At 41.5% G+C, this 18,498-nt stretch overlaps 1 protein-coding gene across 1 annotated transcript in view; it reads right to left on the reverse strand.

The window, feature by feature from the left end:
• LOC133854067 (uncharacterized) overlaps positions 1-17,932 on the reverse strand; it is a 66,961-nt gene extending 49,029 nt beyond the window's left edge. The window contains exons 1-7 of the mRNA XM_062290098.1: positions 17,816-17,932; positions 16,932-17,294; positions 15,297-15,561; positions 15,055-15,123; positions 14,829-14,966; positions 14,643-14,760; positions 396-478 (exon numbers count right to left, since the gene is read on the reverse strand). Of these exons, the coding sequence (XP_062146082.1) occupies positions 396-478; positions 14,643-14,760; positions 14,829-14,966; positions 15,055-15,123; positions 15,297-15,561; positions 16,932-17,131 (873 nt within the window). The 5' untranslated portion in view covers positions 17,132-17,294; positions 17,816-17,932. The remainder of the gene's footprint in view (positions 1-395; positions 479-14,642; positions 14,761-14,828; positions 14,967-15,054; positions 15,124-15,296; positions 15,562-16,931; positions 17,295-17,815) is intronic.
• Between the last annotated feature and the right edge of the window lie 566 nt (positions 17,933-18,498).

Here is an 18,498-nt window from a genome sequence, read left to right on the forward strand (position 1 = left end):
TAGCTCTAAATTCTGCCTCTGCACTAGATCTAGCAACCACAGATTGTTTCTTGCTCCGCCATGTAACCAAATTACCTCCCACAAATGTGCAATAACCTAACGTGGACGGTCGATCCATAATCGAGCCAGCCCAATCTACATTTGTATAGCCTTCTATCTTGCATGCTCCATGTGTACCTGGGGGCGCCATACGCTTTTAATGATATCTTGATTACTTGTCAAAAAGAAAAAAAGAAAAAAAAAAGACAATGTAGCACTTGAACATACATTACCACAAATATATATATATATAGACACACACATGCCAGAGGAGGGGAAGAGAGAAAGAGAGAGAGAGAGAGAGAGAGAGAGAGAGAGAGACTAGCATTCATTTGAGATAACTAAAAAGTACCTACCTCAAGAACTCTCTTATCTGAATCATAACTCCAACGACACTGGTGATAGCCCAGGGACCACTTTGGTGGCATAAATACGGATCCTGATGAGAAATCACCAGTTATTCAGCATAAATCACTAATAAAATGATAAACTTTAAGAATAAAGAACGTTCAATACAAATCGATTATAGTGATTCGTAGTCAAATTGTTCATTTTGACAATGTGATAACCCAAAAAGAATGAATATTCCAAAACCCCTGAAGTCTTAATGTCTTACACAGATTTCGGCATGGCCAAATATGTGTTCAAAATTATTTTTTTTTTAAAAAGAAAAAAAAAAAAAGAAGATTTCAAATTTCAAACATAATCATGACGTAGGAAGAGAACTGCTACCACTTCAAGTAAATAAATAAATAAAACCTCAAAATTGTGACCCATAATTTCCTAAATGTATCTCACTCTTTCGTTTCTTTATCCTAGTCGCACCATCAAAATTCTCTCTTACAAATCGATTGCGGCTATCTCTCTCACAATCGATCGTGGCCCATGGTTTCAACAAGCTCTGTTCTAGTGGGTCAATTAAGGCTCGTCATAAGGGATCTTGTTTGGGATGATGCATTGTTCTGGCCAATTTAGCCATATGACAATCTAAACAACACTATTCAGAAAAAATAAAATTGGGCGGAAATTCTCTATCGGAAAAGGCGCTCATTGAAGTTTGAGAGAATCTAAACTATGAATTTGCTAAGACATTCTATTCTAGTGGCCTTACCAACCCGGTGGTCCTCTAGCGGGTGTCCCAGGCAAGGATAGTTTGTAGTATTGCAAGCGGTCGTCGTCGTGTGGGGAGGGAAGCTTGGTAAGGCCAAAACTCACCCATAGTTCTTCCTCCGATAAGGACTCTGTCAACGGTCCTCCCTAGAAATTGTCTCATCCCCATGTTCCAGACCCCACTAAAGAGGTGGAAACGTCGGTTGGGCACCCAGAACTCGCCAGTAGTTCTTCCTCCGATAAGGACTTCGCCAGTGGTCCTTCACAAACGTTGTCTCATCCCCGTGTTCTAGACCCTGCCAAGAGTGGTAGCGTTGGTTGGGCAGGCACTCGGGCCATCTGGTTCTAAAGTTGTCAGGGAAGGGTTGTAGGTGGTTATTTATGAAGCCCAAATTGCTATAATGGAATGTAAGAAGGTTGAATGAGGGTGACAAGCGCATGAGAGATCAGATATTTGATTAGATAGTGGAAGGCGGATTTATTTGTCTAAAAATATAAATTGGAGCTCATTTCTAGTAATGCTGTGTGTGGCTTGTGGGGGTGTCATCATGTGGATTAGTGCTACTAGAGGGGCCCCAGTGGTATCTTGCTCGTGTGGGATAGGAGGGTTGTGGAGAAAATCGCAGTGTGGGGAATTTTTCTATTGCCTGCTCGTTTAGAAACGTCGAAGATGGGTTTTTCTTGGGCTTTTGCGGGGGTTTGTGGGCCTAAATCAGATGGTGACAAAAGATTACTATGGGAGGAATTGGCCAGCTTGCTTAGTTGGTAGAATTTGTTGTGATGCATTGGGGGAGACTTCAATGTCACCCGTTTTCTTTGTGAAAGATCGGGCGAAGCTCGTCTTAGTCCTACTATGATGCAATTATCTAATTTTATCTTTGAGCAGCGTCTCATGGACCTTCCCCTTGTAAGAGGGAGTTCTTTACATGGTCTAATAATCAAGTGTCCCCTTTTTAGTCTAGAATTTATAGGTTTCTTGTTTCTCTGAATTGGGAAGCTAAATTTCCTGATTTATCTCAGAAAATGATGCATAGATTATGCTTAGACCACTTCCCCATTTTTCTTAATGGTGGTGGTATTAGAGGGGGGGGGGGGGGGGGGGGGAAAGATCCTTTATAAAAGAACTTTACTTCTCTTTTTTTTTCCTTTTTTTTTTTTTGATAAGTAAGAGAAATTTCATTAAAAGCGCAAAAAGCGATCAAGTACACAGGTAGTACACAAGAATGGCAACTAAGAAGAAGAAGAAAACAGTATAAGAAAATCATTAAAGCTAATCACTAAAGGGGCAAGGAACGCAGCCGTCCAAGAGTACAAAGAATAAAAGAAAAAAGAAATGAGCTCCTCAATGGTTCTTTCTTTGTCCTCGAACTGTCTGTCGTTGCGTTCCCTCCACAAGCACCATAAGACGCAACAAGGAACCATCTTCTACACAACCGTACTCCAAGAACGACCACCTGTCCACCAGCAAGCGAAAAGATCAACCACCCGACGAGGCATAACCCAAAATAGACTGAAGCGGCTAAAGATGGCATTCCATAGAACGCAAGCGACATCACAATGGAGAAGAAGATGATCCACAGACTCCCCATTCTTTTTGCACATACAACATCTATCAATCACAATGACACGCCGATTTCTAAGATTGTCCACAGTAAGGATCTTCCCTAGCGCTGCTGCCCAAGTGAAAAAGGCCACTTTCAAGGGAACCTTGGTACGCCAAATACTTTTTCAGGGGACATGAATTATCTCCTTATAGGCAAGAGTCTTATAGAAAGATCTAACATCAAACTTCCCTTTGCGAGAAGGAGACCACCAAAGCTTATCTTCCCCATCACGATCTAGACTGATGGAATACAATAAAGTAAAGAAAGAAGCCAAGATGTCCACCTCCCAATCGTGTACCGCTCGAATAAATCTGACATCCCATTGAAAAGATCCGCTCGAATCAAATGAGCTGCCACGAACGAATTCTTGTCGCAAGCTATGTCATACAAACCTGGAAAAGCTTCCTTGAGAGGCATCTCTCCGCAACACACATCATCCCAGAATCTGATCCTGGATCCATTTCCCAAAAAAAATCTGGTATGGCTACTAAACAGACTCCACCCCTTCCTAATGTGCTTCCATAGCCCCACTCCGTGAGACCCATGGGGGTCTAAGGAACACCAACCAACCCACGAAGAACCATACTTTGCATCCACAACTGATCTCCACAAAGCCTCTCTCTTATGCGCATAACGCCACAACCACTTCCCTAACAAAGTCCGATTGAAGATCCTCAAATTCCTGATACCCAAAATAGGGGAACAAACTGTGGACCAACTAACCAGGTGATATTTGAATTCTTCACCTAAACCTCCCCACAAGAAATCTCGATGGAGCTTCTCTATACAACTAGCAACACTGGATGGAATAGGGAACAAAGAAAGGAAGTACGTGGATAAATTAGATAAAGTACTCTTTATAAGGGTAACTCTACCACCCTTAGACAGATACATCCGCTGCCAACTAGCCACCCATCTTTCAATCTTACCAACTACATCATCCCAAATGGATTTAGCCTTAAAAGGGGCCCCCAACGGAAGACCGAGATACTTTAAAGGTAGAGAGGAAACACCACAACCCATGATGCAAGCCAATTCATCCATATTATCTACATCACCCACAGGAACCAGTACTGACTTGGCCAAATTGATCTTTAAACCTGAAACAGCTTCAAAAGACAATAATAAAACCCAAAGAAAACGGAGATGATCATGATTAGCCCTGCAAAAGACTAAAGTATCATCTACAAACAACAGATGAGAAATATTAAACACCCCGTTGCTACCAGAACCCACTGAGAAACCTGATAGAAAGCCCCTGTGAATAGAAACAGTGAACATCTTACTAAGGGCTTCCATCACAATGACAAACACGAGAGGCAACTGGGGATCACCCTGTCTAAGTCCGCGAGAACTACTGAAAAAATCATAAGTGGTGCCATTCACCAAGACAGAGAAATGTGCCGAGGAAATACAATGCGCTATCCACAAACACCATCTCTCTCCAAAACCACATATTTTCATCATATACAATAAGAAGTTCCAGTTAACATGATCATAAGCCTTCTCAATATCCAGCTTGCAAATCAACCCTGGTTCACCTGATTTAATACGACTATCCAAACACTCATTAGCAATAAGAACAGAATTAAGAATTTGCCTAACTTTCACAAATGCATTTTGAGGTTTCGAGATTATCTTTTCCACAACCTTTCTTAGTCTATTAGCAAGAACTTTTGCAATGATCTTGTAAACCCCACTCACAAGACTAATAGGCTGAAAATCTTTAAGATCCACAGCCCCAGACTTCTTCGGAATTAGAGCAAGAAAAGTGGCGTTAATGCTTTTGACAAACTTGCTATGAGTGTAGAAGTCTTGGAATACTCCCATGAGGTCTGACTTAATCACATCCCAACAATCTTGGAAGAACGCTAAGGTGAACCCATCAGGACCTGGGGCCTTATCACGATTCATGCCTTTAACCACCTCTAAGACTTCATTTTCCACAAAAGGAAGTTCCAAGGAAGAGGCCTCAACCGCATCCAAAGAGTCGAAAGCAAGGTTGTCCAACCTAGGCCTCCAAGTGTAAGGTTCTGTAAAAATGGACTCATAAAAATGAGTAACATGATCCCTAATAACCTGCTGATCGGAAGAAATAGAGCCATTGACTGAGAGAGACTATGGCATTGGACCTCCTGTTCGAGTTAGCTATTCAATGAAAAAATTTAGTACATTTATCCCCCTCTTTAAGCCAAAGAACCCTAGACTTCTGTCTCCAACTAATCTCCTCCTGCAGAATAGAGTTCTCCAGATCTCTAATGACCTCATATTTGCTTATCTTCTCTTTGGGAGCTAAACCACGTTCAACCAACCTAACAAGAGCACATAAATCTTCCATAAGCATATTTTTGCAAACCTCCACATTGCCAAACTCCTGTTAGTTCCATCTCTTAAGATCAATCTTTAAAGCCTTAATCTTTTGAGAGAAGATAAAACTAGGAGAGCCTTGAAAATGGTAAGACGTCCACCAAAGTCGCACCCTTTCCACAAACCCTTCAGCCTTCAACCACATATTCTCAAACTTGAACGGTCTTGGACCCCAGTGAATGCCTCCACAATCAAGAAGAATCGGAAAATGATTAGAACACAATCTAGGAAGCCTTTTCTGCAAAGTACCTGGAAACTTGACTTCCCAATCAGGAGATACAAGAAATCTATCAAGGTCAGACCAAGAGGGATTCTCCTGATTATTAGACCACGTAACGACCCTCCTGCAAGTGGAAGATCCATAAGACCCTGCTCAAAAATAAAGTCTGAAAACCCCATCATGGCGGCGTACATCTCTCGATCTTTCGGCAGGAAGGCGAGTGACATTGAAGTCGCCCCCAATACACTAAGGCAACTCCCACCAAGATGAAAGGCCAGACAACTCATCCCAAAGAGAACTTCTGAGGGCGTCAATGTTAGGACCGTAGACCCCAACAAAGGCCCAAGAAAAGTCATCAACAACACTTCTAAAAGAGCAGGCAAGAACAAACTCAGCCACGAACACGTCTATCTTCTCGACAATCCTTTTATCCCACATGATCAACATACCACCAGAGGCACCACAAGAGGCTAAGTAACACCAATCAACAAAGGGACAACCCCAATGGCTTCTCACTATGTTGTTTGGAATAATCTCTAATTTAGTTTCTTGCAAACAAATAATATTTGCCTTCCATTGCCTCAATAAGTTTTTTACTCTTAACAGCTTATCACCCTCATTTAACCCTCTAACATTCCAAGAAAAGATTCTAGGCTTCATAATAAACTGTTGTGCACCCTCCCTTTGCGCCTACCACTGGAAGAGCTTCCACTATGTGCATCATAGTTAACAAAACAGAATAATCTGTTTAGTTCCCTCGTACCTTTGTTACCCGATTTCGGACTGAAACCCGTTACCTTCTTATCATGACTGGCGATGAGATTCTCATACAAGGTCGAAATTTGACCCTCGGAGCCATCACACGTAATTCCCAACAGATGATGATACTCTAGAGCCATCTTCAACAGCAACTCCGAAAACCCCTTACCAGAAAATATCATGACCTTGTCACTAGGACAGCAGGATAGAGGACTTGGCTTTGCCTCAGGGATCGAAACTAATTCGAGCCCGTTCCTTAACCCCAAACCAGAAAAAAGTTCGTGGATAAATGGGCCGGACACCAACGAAAAGATAGAGGCAGCAGGATCTGACTCAACCAAGAACCAGAAGGACCCAACCCAACCTAGCCCAGACAACCATCACACCATCTATCTGTCGGAAAATCGGCCAAAACGCCCGATACTAAGATTTTAGCCTCAGGACCAGGGAAGGAAAAGTCTGCCTCAGAACTCTGTTCTGGTTGGGAGACCATGCTTACCGGTGCAGGGACTACAAGGGAGGAAGGCGATCTCTAAAACTGCCGGAATGCAACCCGTCAACTCAGGCAGACCCTTTCCAACCTCCAATATCACTTCAGCGTCTGGTTTCCCGAAACCCACCAAGGAGCTAGCTGGAGACCTCTCTGAATCGCTAGAAGCCTTCTCCGACGTCGACCATGTCTCTGGAAACACTGCCAACTCAGAAGTAGAAACACTAGGGTTGGGCTTTGAAATTTTTTCCCCTTTTCTTATTCGTATCCTTCTTCCTCTTTCGTCTAATACCGTTGGGCTTGGAGCCCGGCCCAAACAAAAGGAGCCCTTCACTTACAAGACAAAGGGCTCGGTCCACGTCAGCCTTCAACTTTTCCAGCTGGCTACGCCAGTGCGACAGAAGGGAGAACGTGTCCTCTTCACTTGTCAGCTGAAATCCTGCAGAGATATTGGGCTGAGCAGAGGCATGGGCGTAGACTTTGCAACTTCTGGTTTACCTTGCATCTCAGGATGGGATTGAGCAGCCATTTCAGGCAACCGACTAACACCCATCACTTTATCTAAGCCCCAACGTTCACTAAGGTCCTTGCCCAGTGAATGGACCGGTCGAAACCATTTCTTCCCTTTCTTCGGACGAATACAGTGGTCCTTGCTCAGAGCAATCACCGGTTGGGGGAGCTGACTCTCCTTCTCCGAGCAACTGAGGCCTTTGCGCAGAACTTCCGCATATGACGGTGCATCCTCTTTGCCATGAGAACCAGTACAAACACCAGGGTTAACTCCATCACCAACAATCCAGGACCTCAATGAAAATGGTGTTGGACATGCCATTCCTTGCCCAGCCGGAGCTTTGAAGAAATCTCTGACCTTTTCCAATTCCATGACGAATTCGAATATTATTTCAACCGTATCTCTATCGGGTGCTTGCACTCGTATATATAATCTAGGATTACAAGAGTTTGTTATAGGTATGACTTCTACCTATGAGAGTTACAGAGATGGAGATATATTCTAACTATGAGATATACAAGAGTGAGGATATACATAGGTATAGGTTTAATCTATATCCTATTCTGTTACAATTCAAGTTATCTCTTTTTACACTTTGATAAAGAGATATTTGAAGTATTTGATTGTGTGCTCTTATCTTCGGTTGTTGATAAGAGTCCTTCAATATCCGAACTCTTGGATAAGAGTCCGTGTGATTTAACATCTCCCCTCAAGATCAACGGGGGAGGATGCATGTTGAGCTTGGAACAAAACTATTGAAACTGATTAGCAACAATTGGTTTGGTTAGGACATCAGCTAGTTGGTCCTTGCTCAGGATGAATAAAATTTGCAGAGACTTGTCAGCAACATAGTCGCGAACGAAGTGGAAATCAATTTCCACATGTTTGGTTCGGGCATGGAACACAGGATTTGCTGCTAAATATGTTGCCCCAATGTTGTCGCACAACTTTGGGAGGGAAGCAAGCTGCACACCAAGATCACAAATGAGAGACTGGAGCAATAACAGTTCAACAGTGGTATTTGCAACAAATTTGTACTCGGCCTCCGTACTTGACCTGGACACCATAAGATGTTTCTCAGAGCTCCATGAGATTAAGTTGGATCCCATAAATACGCAATAGCCGCCAGTGAATTTTCGATCATCGGGGCACCTTACCCAATCTGCATCCGAGAAGGCTTCAAGTATGGATACACGTGAGCAAGTAGTAGTCCATGAGAAATTGTGTTCTTCAGGTAGCGCAGGATTCTTTTGATTGCTTGCCAATGGAGCTTAGACGGTTTGTGCATGAATTGACACACACGATTTACTGCAAAGGCTAAGTCAGGTCTTGTGAGAGATAAATACTGTAAGGAACCCACCGTGTTACAATAAATCGTAGCATCCTCCATGGGGTCTCCAGCAATGCCGATAAGGAGCTGGAAGATGACATCGGTGAAGATATGGGCTTAGCTTCAAGCATGTTCGTGTGCTTGAGTAGATCCATAATATATTGTCGTTAAGAGAGTAGAAGACCAGAGTGCAGGGGAATGGCTTCCACACCAAGGAAAAAGTTCAGCCCACCGAGATCTTTTACTGCAAAGGACGTCCATAGTTGCTGCAAGAGATCAGTAATAGCTGCTGGAGCAGAGGCAATGATGATTATATCATCAACATAAACCAAGATAAACATAGTTAGTGATGCAAAGCGTAAAATAAAGAGGGAAGAATCCGCCTTAGAGCCAACAAATCCAAGTTCACACAGTTTAGTGCTGAGGCATGAGAACTAGGCCCTTGGTGCTTGCTTTAAGCCGTATAAGGCCTTGTGTAGCTTGCATACATGATTCGGTAGAGAGGGATGAGAGAATCCTGGTGTTTGTGACATATACACTACTTCATCTAGAAATCCATGCAAAAATGCATTTTGAATATCGATTTGTCGCATTTCCCAACCACGGGAGTAAGCAATGGACAACACAGTCCGTATGGTGGTAGGTTTGACGACTAGGCTAAAAGTCTCTCCATAGTCGAGACCAACCTATTGATGGAACCTTTTAGCGACCAGCTGAGCTTTATGCCTTTCAATAGATCCATCCGCCTTATGTTTTAGTTTGAATGCCCATTTGCATCCTACAAGATTGGTAGCAGTTTGTGGAGGAACCAAGGTCCATGTATGGTTTTGGAGTAGTGCATTGAATTCAACTTGCATGGCCTTTCGCCTCTCAGGGATTTTGATAGCATTAGAGTAGCATGTAGGTTCATCAAGAGCTAAATCTGTCACAGCCAGTAGAGCACGAGAGACAAGATATTTCACTCTACCATCATGAAAGATTTGAGGCTTAACAATCTGGTTTTGTGCACGAGTAACCATGGGGTGAGTCCGAGAGGGTGCAAGCCATGCATATGGTGACAAAGAATGTAGAGGAACTGACACAGAGGTGGACTCATCTGAGGACAAGGTGGACACAGAGGCAAGCGGAGCAGCAATAGAGGTGAAATTTGGTGTTGTAGTAGGAGTAACATACTGAGGCAAATGCGAGGAAGGTAACCAGGTAGAAGGAGACTGGGTAGATGGGATGGAGAAAGAGCAAGTTGATTTAAAAGGGAATTTAGATTCATGGAAAACAACATCACGAGAGATATACAACCTGAGAGTTGGAATATGATAGCATTTGTAACCTTTGTGATTACTGCTATAATCGAGGAACACACATTCTTTAGAACGAAAATCAAATTTGTGTTGATTATACGGACATAGATTGGGGAAGCATGCACAACCAAAAATGCGTAAAAACTTGTAATCGGGGCTGCGATGAAAAAGTTTCTAAAAGGGAGATTTGTTTTGTAAGATTGGTGTAGGGAGACGATTGATCAAATAACAGGAGGTTTGACATGCTTCATCCCGATAGGTTTTAAGAACATTGCTTTCAGCAAGAAGAGCAAGGGAAGTGTCAATGATGTGACGATGTTTTCGTTCAATACAGCCTTGTTGATGCGTAGAAGGGCATGAGACCCGATGAACAACTCCAAGTTTGTGAAAGAAAGTGGTGAGAGAGCAAAATTCCCCACCCCAATCTGTTTGGACCTATTTTATTTTAGTGTTGAAGAGGCGTTCAACCATGATGTGAAATTTAAGGAAAATTGATAAAACATCAGATTTGCATTGGATTGGAAATAACCACGTAAATTGTCTAAAAGCATGAATGAAAGAAACATAGTACTTATTTTCATTAGATGAAACAACAGGGAAAGGACCCCATACATTGAAAAAAAGTAATTCTAGAGGACTAAAAACATAGGTGGATGCTGTGAAGGGGAGCTGATAAACTTTGGCTTGCTGACAGGAAGCACGGGGAACAGCCAGCTTATTTGAGAAGACAGGAAGAGAACACTTGGAAATCACATGCTTAACAGTGCGGAGAGCAAGGTGACCCAAGTGTTTATGCCAATGATTAGGGGAAGTCATTTCACCAACAAGAGAATACCAAGAGGGAGAAGGGGTGGAGGAAGGCAACAGTTGATAGAGGCCATTCTTAAGAGGACCCTAGTGGAGGATTGACCTGGTGCGGCAGTCCTTAATCACAAAGAAAGTTGAGTGAAACTCAAAGAAAATAGAGTTATCATGAGCAAACTGACGGACAGAGAGTAGTTTCTTACAAGTAGAGGGAACATGAAGTAATTGATTTAGAATAAAGGATCGACGAGAAGAAGAAACAAGGGCAGAACCAATATGATTAATTGACAAACCTGTGCCATTATCCACATGAATCTGGTCAAAACCCGTGTATGCATCAGAGGTCAAGTTGAGGTTGTGCAAATCACTTGTGAGATGGTGAGTAGCCCCTGTATTTGGGTACCCACTGTCATTAGTCGGTAAACTAGGAGAGGAGTAGAGAACCTGCAAGGAGGACTGAGGGTCATGCGGAGGGGACTAATCAAACCTCTGATAGCAAGAGATGGCATTGTGTCCCGGCTTGTTGCAGATCTAACAGATGAGACGTGAGGAGCCTGAAGAATGAGAATTGAAATACTGCCCACAACCACGTGCACCAGAGGAGGGACCACGTCCGCCAAAAGAAAAACCACGATAGCCACAGCCATTGGGAAAACCACGAGCAGCATTGAAACCTCTACCACTCTGGCCAGAATTACCAGGAATGCATGCAGTGAGATGAGCAGAGGGATTTGAGATGTCAGTGGTAGCCAGTTGTTGCTCAAGATGCATCTCATGGGCGAGTAAGAGCCCATAAATATCATCACGGGAGATAGGATCCACCCGAGTAGTTACAAAGGTGACCAAAGGATCAAACTCTGATCCAAGTCCAACCAACAAAAAAGAGACAGTCTCAAAGTCATTGAGAGGCTGCCCACAAGCAGATAGGGTGTCACTGCGAGTCTTCATATTATGAAAATAGTCAGTAACAAAGGAGTTACCTTTCTTCAAGGTAGCAAGTTGGAAGTGAACTTGCATGATTCGAGCACGACCTTGGGAGGCAAACATCTTTTCCAGCGATTCCCACAACGCACGAGAAGTGGTACAACCCACAACATGAGAGACATACAAGTCTAATAATGTAGAGACAAGAACACTAATGATTTATTGATCCCGTTGATACCATGAGAGGTAGTCAGGATTGGCGATCATTGCGGGAGCTCCAGGAGTAGTGGAGGGATTGACGATCAGTTGGATAGGAAGGAGGGTCATGCCATCAATAAACTCATACACATCTTGCCCTCGAAGAAACGCAAGAAGCTAGAACTGCCAGGCCATATAATTGTCCTTGGCCAGTTTGATGGAAGGAGAGATTGCAATGTAGAACTCGAATTAGTAGTGACGGAGGACTCGGTCATTGAGAAGAGAGAAGAAAAACAAAGAGCAAACGTTAGTCTTTTAGAAGCTCTAATACCATAAAAGAACTTTACTTCTCTTTTGAATATTATTTCAACCATATCTCTATTGGCTGCTTGCACTTGTATTTATAATCTAGGATTACAAGGGTTTGTTATAGGTATGACTTCTACCTATGAGACTTACAAAGATGGAGATATATTCTAACTATGAGATATACATGAGTGAGGATATATATAGGATAGGTTTAATCTTTACCCTATTCTGTTACAATTCAAGCTAAGTTATCTCTTTATACTTTGATAAAGAGATATTTGAAGTATTTGATTGTGTGCTCTTATCTTCGGTTGTTGATAAGAGTCCTACACTATTCGAACTCTTGGATAAGAAGTCTGTGTGCTTTAACACTTTAAGTTTGAGAATATGTGGCTGAAGGCCGATGGTTTTGTGGATAGGGTGAGGTAGTGGTGGTCTTCTTATCAGTTTTGAGGCTCTCCTAGCTTTATTCTAGCTCATAAACTTAAGGCCTTGAAAGCTAATTTAAGAGTCTAGAATGAGCAGGTGTTTGGTAACGTAGAGTCCCAAAAAAAAATCTCTTTTGGAGGAGTTGAGTGTTCTTGATGGTTTAGAGGAAAAGAGAGTATTTAAGTGTTGAAGAGAAATTGAGGAAGACCATTGTCCCTGGGGAATTGGAGAAAGCTAGATTATTGGAGGAGATTAGTTGGTGGCAAAAATCTAGGGCTCTTTGGTTAAAAGATGGTGATAAATGCACGCAGTTTTTTCTATCGGGTGGCCAACTCGAATAAGATAAATAACTCCATTGAATCGTTGTCAGTCACTGGCTCAGTATCTTCTGATAAACTGACAAACAAAGACCACGTTGTATAATTCTATGACAGCCTTTTTTTTTTTTTTTTTTGATAAGTAAAGTATATTCAAAAAGAGCAAAGGGGCACAACCCATAGTACACAGGACGTATACATCAAGCCCCTAATTCAAAGAAAAAAGAGAGCATCTATCTATAAATGTAGAGGAGGCTTCCTAATTAGAGAGACCGTTTAAGGAGAGTGAGGTCCTTGAGGTGATGAAAATTATGAACAACGAGAAGGCGCTAGGCCCTAATGGTTTTTCTGTGGCAATCCGTCTATTTTCTTCAGTAGCTCTCGTGGTCTGAAACAGGGAGATCCTTTATCGCCTTTACTCTTTGTCATTGTTATGGAATAGAAATGAACACGCCAAGGCCCACGGGAGATTGGACCCTCCCTATTAGGTTTTATGTTTTGGCCTATTTCGGTGATCAAAACAAAGGTTGGAACTTTTTAAACACCTAAGTGTTTTGGTGTAAAAGTTAGGTGTAGTTAGCTTTACTCCTATAGGCTTATGAACTTTTGGGCCCAGGGTTAAAGCGCTGGAAGAAGGTGATATGAGCGGGGCCTTAACCTTAGTCCGAGGCTCCTTCGCATGGCCAGCCTTAATCTCGGACCCATTTACCAAGCCCACCTCTAAACACTCTAAGCAATGCTCCACATCCGTTTTACTAAAGTTGCCTTCAGTCGCTCTTCTCCAAATTTCCCCTAAAACATTTTTGATTTTCTCCGTACTAACACAGCCAAAAGGAATGGATTTGCTAGCTAGCCCAGATGCCCCTCTTCCACTATCGTCCCTTCCCCACCCGACCAAGGTACAATTTTTGTTCTTATGCAATATGGCAAAGTCCAAAAGTTACCCCACCCCTAACATAGCCTCCATGTAGTTTCGACCCCACCCTCCACCAAACATGTACACGTTCGCTCCAATGATGTGCCACCCAATATGAGTTACAGTGACCCACCAAAAGATTTTCAGTTTTGCAGTCTTCCATCCCCTCCCTCAATGACCCTCTGGGATGATAACAAGGCCTCTCCAACAACCGTCCCTGTACTACGCCAATGCTAGGAACCGTCCATGACTATTTGAGCACCTTTATGCTAAGCTCTACATCCAACTGTAGAGGAATTAATAAACTCGTTCGGCCGTCCCCTTGAAACAGCGCCTCCACACTAGCCAACAAGCACTCCACAGTCACCTTGCCCATGTGCACTGCTCGAGAAACCCCCTTACTTCTCACGACAAACCGCAACACCGAACGCCTCTCTACGGCTGAAAGCTCAAAGACCTTAGCTTCAGCATAGAACCACCTCAAAAATCTCATCACTGAAACCCACAACAAATTCTAGCAAGAAACTAGAACACCAATCAGATTAGTGAACTAGGAATAAAACGCACTCACACGCTAATGGGGAGGAAAGAAAGAGGGAGAGAAGGAGAGGTTTGACAGATAGGCCCAAAGCATTAAAGAGTCTGAATAGGTATGACAAAGCATTTCGAGGGTGAAGAAAATGGGCACATTACAACATTTGAATTGATACATGGGCACATTCAATCGTATAAGACCCTTCAATCAACAAATTTTAGGCTCCTTTTAATTAATTTAATTATCATGGGCACATTACAATATTTGATTTCATGGGCACATTTTTTTTTTATAAGTAATAAACCGATCTCCTTAAAAGCGTAAGGCGCCCCTTAGTTATCAAATTCAATCGTATAAGAACCTTCAATCAACAAATTTTAGGTTCCTTTGGATTAATTTAATTATCATGAGCACATTAAAATATTTGAATTGATACAGAAAGGGACTAAAGAAACAAAAGCTAGGATGGTTTAGGAAATTACCAGTTGCATGAGATAAAGATATCAAGACGGCAGTGGGTGAAGAAAATGGACCAAATGTAATGACAGGATATGAGGATGGAGCAGTAAATCGTATTCCCGATTCCTTCCTGAGGTCAATCTGCTCATGAAAAGATAAATGTAACCACTAAATGAGATAAATGTCATATGATTCATTTGTCACAGCACCTCACAGCGTCGTGTTGTGTCAGCAAGAACCCCCAGTGCCTCTCCATTGGGAAGAATAGCTAGTACCCAAGGATGAGACTGGTATAAAGATGTAGTTTCAGGACCATAACCCCATGCATCCGTGTTCCAAGTAAAAACCTAAAACAAATAAAACCGCTCAACATTTAGAGAGCAAGGATAAAGCTTTCATGGATGGAATATCAAAAAAAAAAAAAATTTGACATACTCTCTTTCCTGTCCGCTCAAGTTGTCCACTAACTTCTCCAGTTCCATAGAAGGAGGTACCAGCAGGAAGCTAAATTATAAACAAATTCCATGACATCAGTTAAGAGGGAAGCATGCTACACTTGAAATTTCAGCCACATAAATTAGAATCGATTTGATAACAAATATTACTCAATAGGTGAAGGACCAAATAAAACTTTTTTTTATTGCTTATCGAAAAGCAAAAACAATGCAGCAACTGACCTCAATTTTAACGATCTGCTGCCTAGAAAGACATTCAAATGTTGGGGTATATACGGGCACCTTGTGCGTCGTAATTGGCACGTCCCTATCCTTGGTGTTTATGAAAGATAAACTAGGATATGCTGCATCTCTATCATTTGCAGAAGAATCAAATCGAAAGACTCCATCTTCCAATATAGGTTGAAAAATCATGTCCCCCGAGATGACATCTGCAGTGAGTGGCTTTTCTTCAGAACCAGCCATCTTAGATATCACCCTCTTCTTTCTGCATGCCAAAACTAGTATTAGGAATCCTTCTCTAACATAAAATGTAGCATTCTCCTGAATTCTCTGATCTATACTCCACTTGTTGTCATTCAAAACACAGCAGAAAATGATATTGAAAGTGAAAGTGAAAGTGACATTACACTATATGAATTTGATCAAAAAATAACCACAGAATCACCTACAAATACAAAAGCACGAGATCAGTGGCGCACCCAGGAACTCATAATTGAGGGGGCTGAACCAAAATTTAATGATAAGATGATTTTGCTCTCTTTATATACTATATTTTTACTATATACAAAAAAAAAAAAAAGTATGATAAATACAAGTCAAAATAGAAATAAAGTATTTTGTACCACAATATGTGCATCACAAAAAGTATATTTATCAAATTTCATAATTTTTTTTTATGAATAATAATAATTTTATTAAAAGACGTAAATTTCCCGTACGCGAAAAGTATACAAGAGAACCAAAATTCTAACTGCTACTACAATCTAGAAAACAAATCAGATCTACCAAATTCCCTGATGGAAAGTTAGGAACATGAACAATAGTCCAATCCAGAAGAGAACTCAGAAAATAGGATTTAAAAAGAAGCACATTGATCTCGCTATCCTCAAAAAGCCAACGATTCATTTCTCTCCAAATGCTCCACATTAAAAAGGCAAGAATAACTTTCCATATAGCTTCTCTATGTGTCAAAATTAATAGATCAATAGGGTAACATGTGTCATGTAGGCACTAGTTCAAAAAGAAACAAAAATACAAAAACAAGTGTTTAAAATTGTAGACTACGTTCTTTTGGAGAACTAACATCATCAAGTTTCGAGTCTGAATTGAAGTTGTTAGCAAATTCTCTTTCAATATAGACAACTAGATTTAAATTTGCAAGAAACTCTTCCTCATTTTGTTTTTGCAAAGCCTTGTTTTTTGAATTTTCATTATTGAAAATGCCTGATCAGTAATGACTATACTTGAAAAGTCAAAACAAGACAAATCAATCTATTAATCAGATGGTATGCCTTTGATTTTTTTGTCTCTATCAGTCATCGACATAATTTCGCAAGGGAAAGACAAATTTTATAATTCCGGATGATTAAGCACATCACATTGAAAACAAGTACGAATTTTGCTTTGGCTATATGATTCACAACGGCTATGTAACCCAAGTTTCCTGTATAAATACCCCATCATGTAGACAGATTATAATCAAGTAAATACATAGAAATAAAAGTGTATTCTTCTCCATTCATCTATCACTAGCTATACCTGGTTTTCTCAAAACCGAAATTAATCTTACAAGATATTTCAAGCAGCGTACGCATTTCCGTTAAAATCAAATACCGATCGGGAAGCAGTAAGAACCTGATGGAGCGAAACGGAGATGGCGATGATGAAAAAAAGAGGGCCTCAGGAGCAGCACCAGGAAGCTTCTTCAACCTCACCAGTGATGATGGTCCACTCCCAGTGTCGCACCTTTTATAGGCACTGTCCTGTTGATGCCCATGCGTGAATCCCGATGCTCCTCCACCAACCCTGTTAGTCCATACTTGTACTTCTCCCATTGGACGGAGTACTACTCCTTTCCCTACTTTATTCGTTCCGCCGTTGTGTTGTCGTTATTTTAATTGCAAGGTAAATAGTTGGACATACGGATGGATGAAGGAAAGAAGTTCAGAAGCACGTGCGCCTTGATTTCTTTTATGGAGCCCTTGCACTGAGCTCGATCTGACCACAGTGACCAAATAAGACAAGTGGAGAGCACGTGAGTTGTTGGGATTGGCCGATAATTTCTTACATAATTCATAAATTTGGTATAAGTACATCACGAAACTAATGGATTAGTGTTTAGTATAATCGGATTCTAATTACTAACCAGTCGATCCCAAATCAACCTACTTAACTCATGAATGACCCATTTATAAAATCAAATTTTTTCTTTTGTTTTTTTTTACAATAAGCTGTAGTTTGGTAGATCTTTGGCGTGCGCATGTTTGATTTTTATAAGTCAACTTGTGTACTAATTTTTCCAATCTCATTGGGCATAGGCCAGAGAGGACATTAAATGTGGTTGATATTGTGGATGATTTCAACTTAAATCATCTGATATTGCAAACAAACTTACAAAAATATAACGCAAACCCTAGAGGTAGAACAACACTAGTTGATTGTTCACTAAATCAACAAATCAATATATTCCATCTGTCAAATCCAAAATCTTGCACATACAGATTAAGCCGATGCATCACCTGCAAGATAGGGAAAGGGTCATCAGTAGGCCTATAGTCAGGAGACTGATCGAAGGAACTCTGACTCTGACGTCCAAGGTAGTGTCTCTGGCTTGAGGGGAGGAAGTATGGAGATAGCTCCCTTACTCTTAGAGAGAGAAGGGTGTGTGTGTTAGAACATACCTGAGTTGGGGAGAGAATGAGACCTTTTATTAGGTTTCTCGAGCCCTCTTGTGTTGATGAGCCAGCTCCTTTTGGGCCCCAGCAGGAGTGGTCCTTTAACCTGCAAATTGTGTCCAGACTCTTAAGCTCATTTCTATCAATTGCCCCCACCCCCTCCCCCCATTCACATTGGTCGGCCAGGATGGCTAGTCAGGCAGTGGAAATGTTGTCCTTGACTTGGTCTTTTGGCATACAAGATTTTCACTTGATCCCTCATTTTCGAATGCTTCCTTGTAGCGGTTTGGCTTTAATTCCTGAGCTTTTTTCCTCAGGGTGACTTATAATAAATGTTGACACAGTTTCCAATATGATGACGTGGAAAATAATGAGCTCCAAACGTTAGGACAACAAGGCTAAGTTCACCGAGACTGGTTGTTCTACTCGAGTTAGTTGATGACTTCCAACACCTGCAAAATGACAAGGACACGCCGAAATTCTCCGGTGATCCTCCTCCGATGTTTAAGTTAGTCCGGTAGTAGGTG

This window comes from Alnus glutinosa, chromosome 13 (genome assembly GCF_958979055.1).
Source record: "Alnus glutinosa chromosome 13, dhAlnGlut1.1, whole genome shotgun sequence".
NCBI lineage: Eukaryota > Viridiplantae > Streptophyta > Magnoliopsida > Fagales > Betulaceae > Alnus > Alnus glutinosa.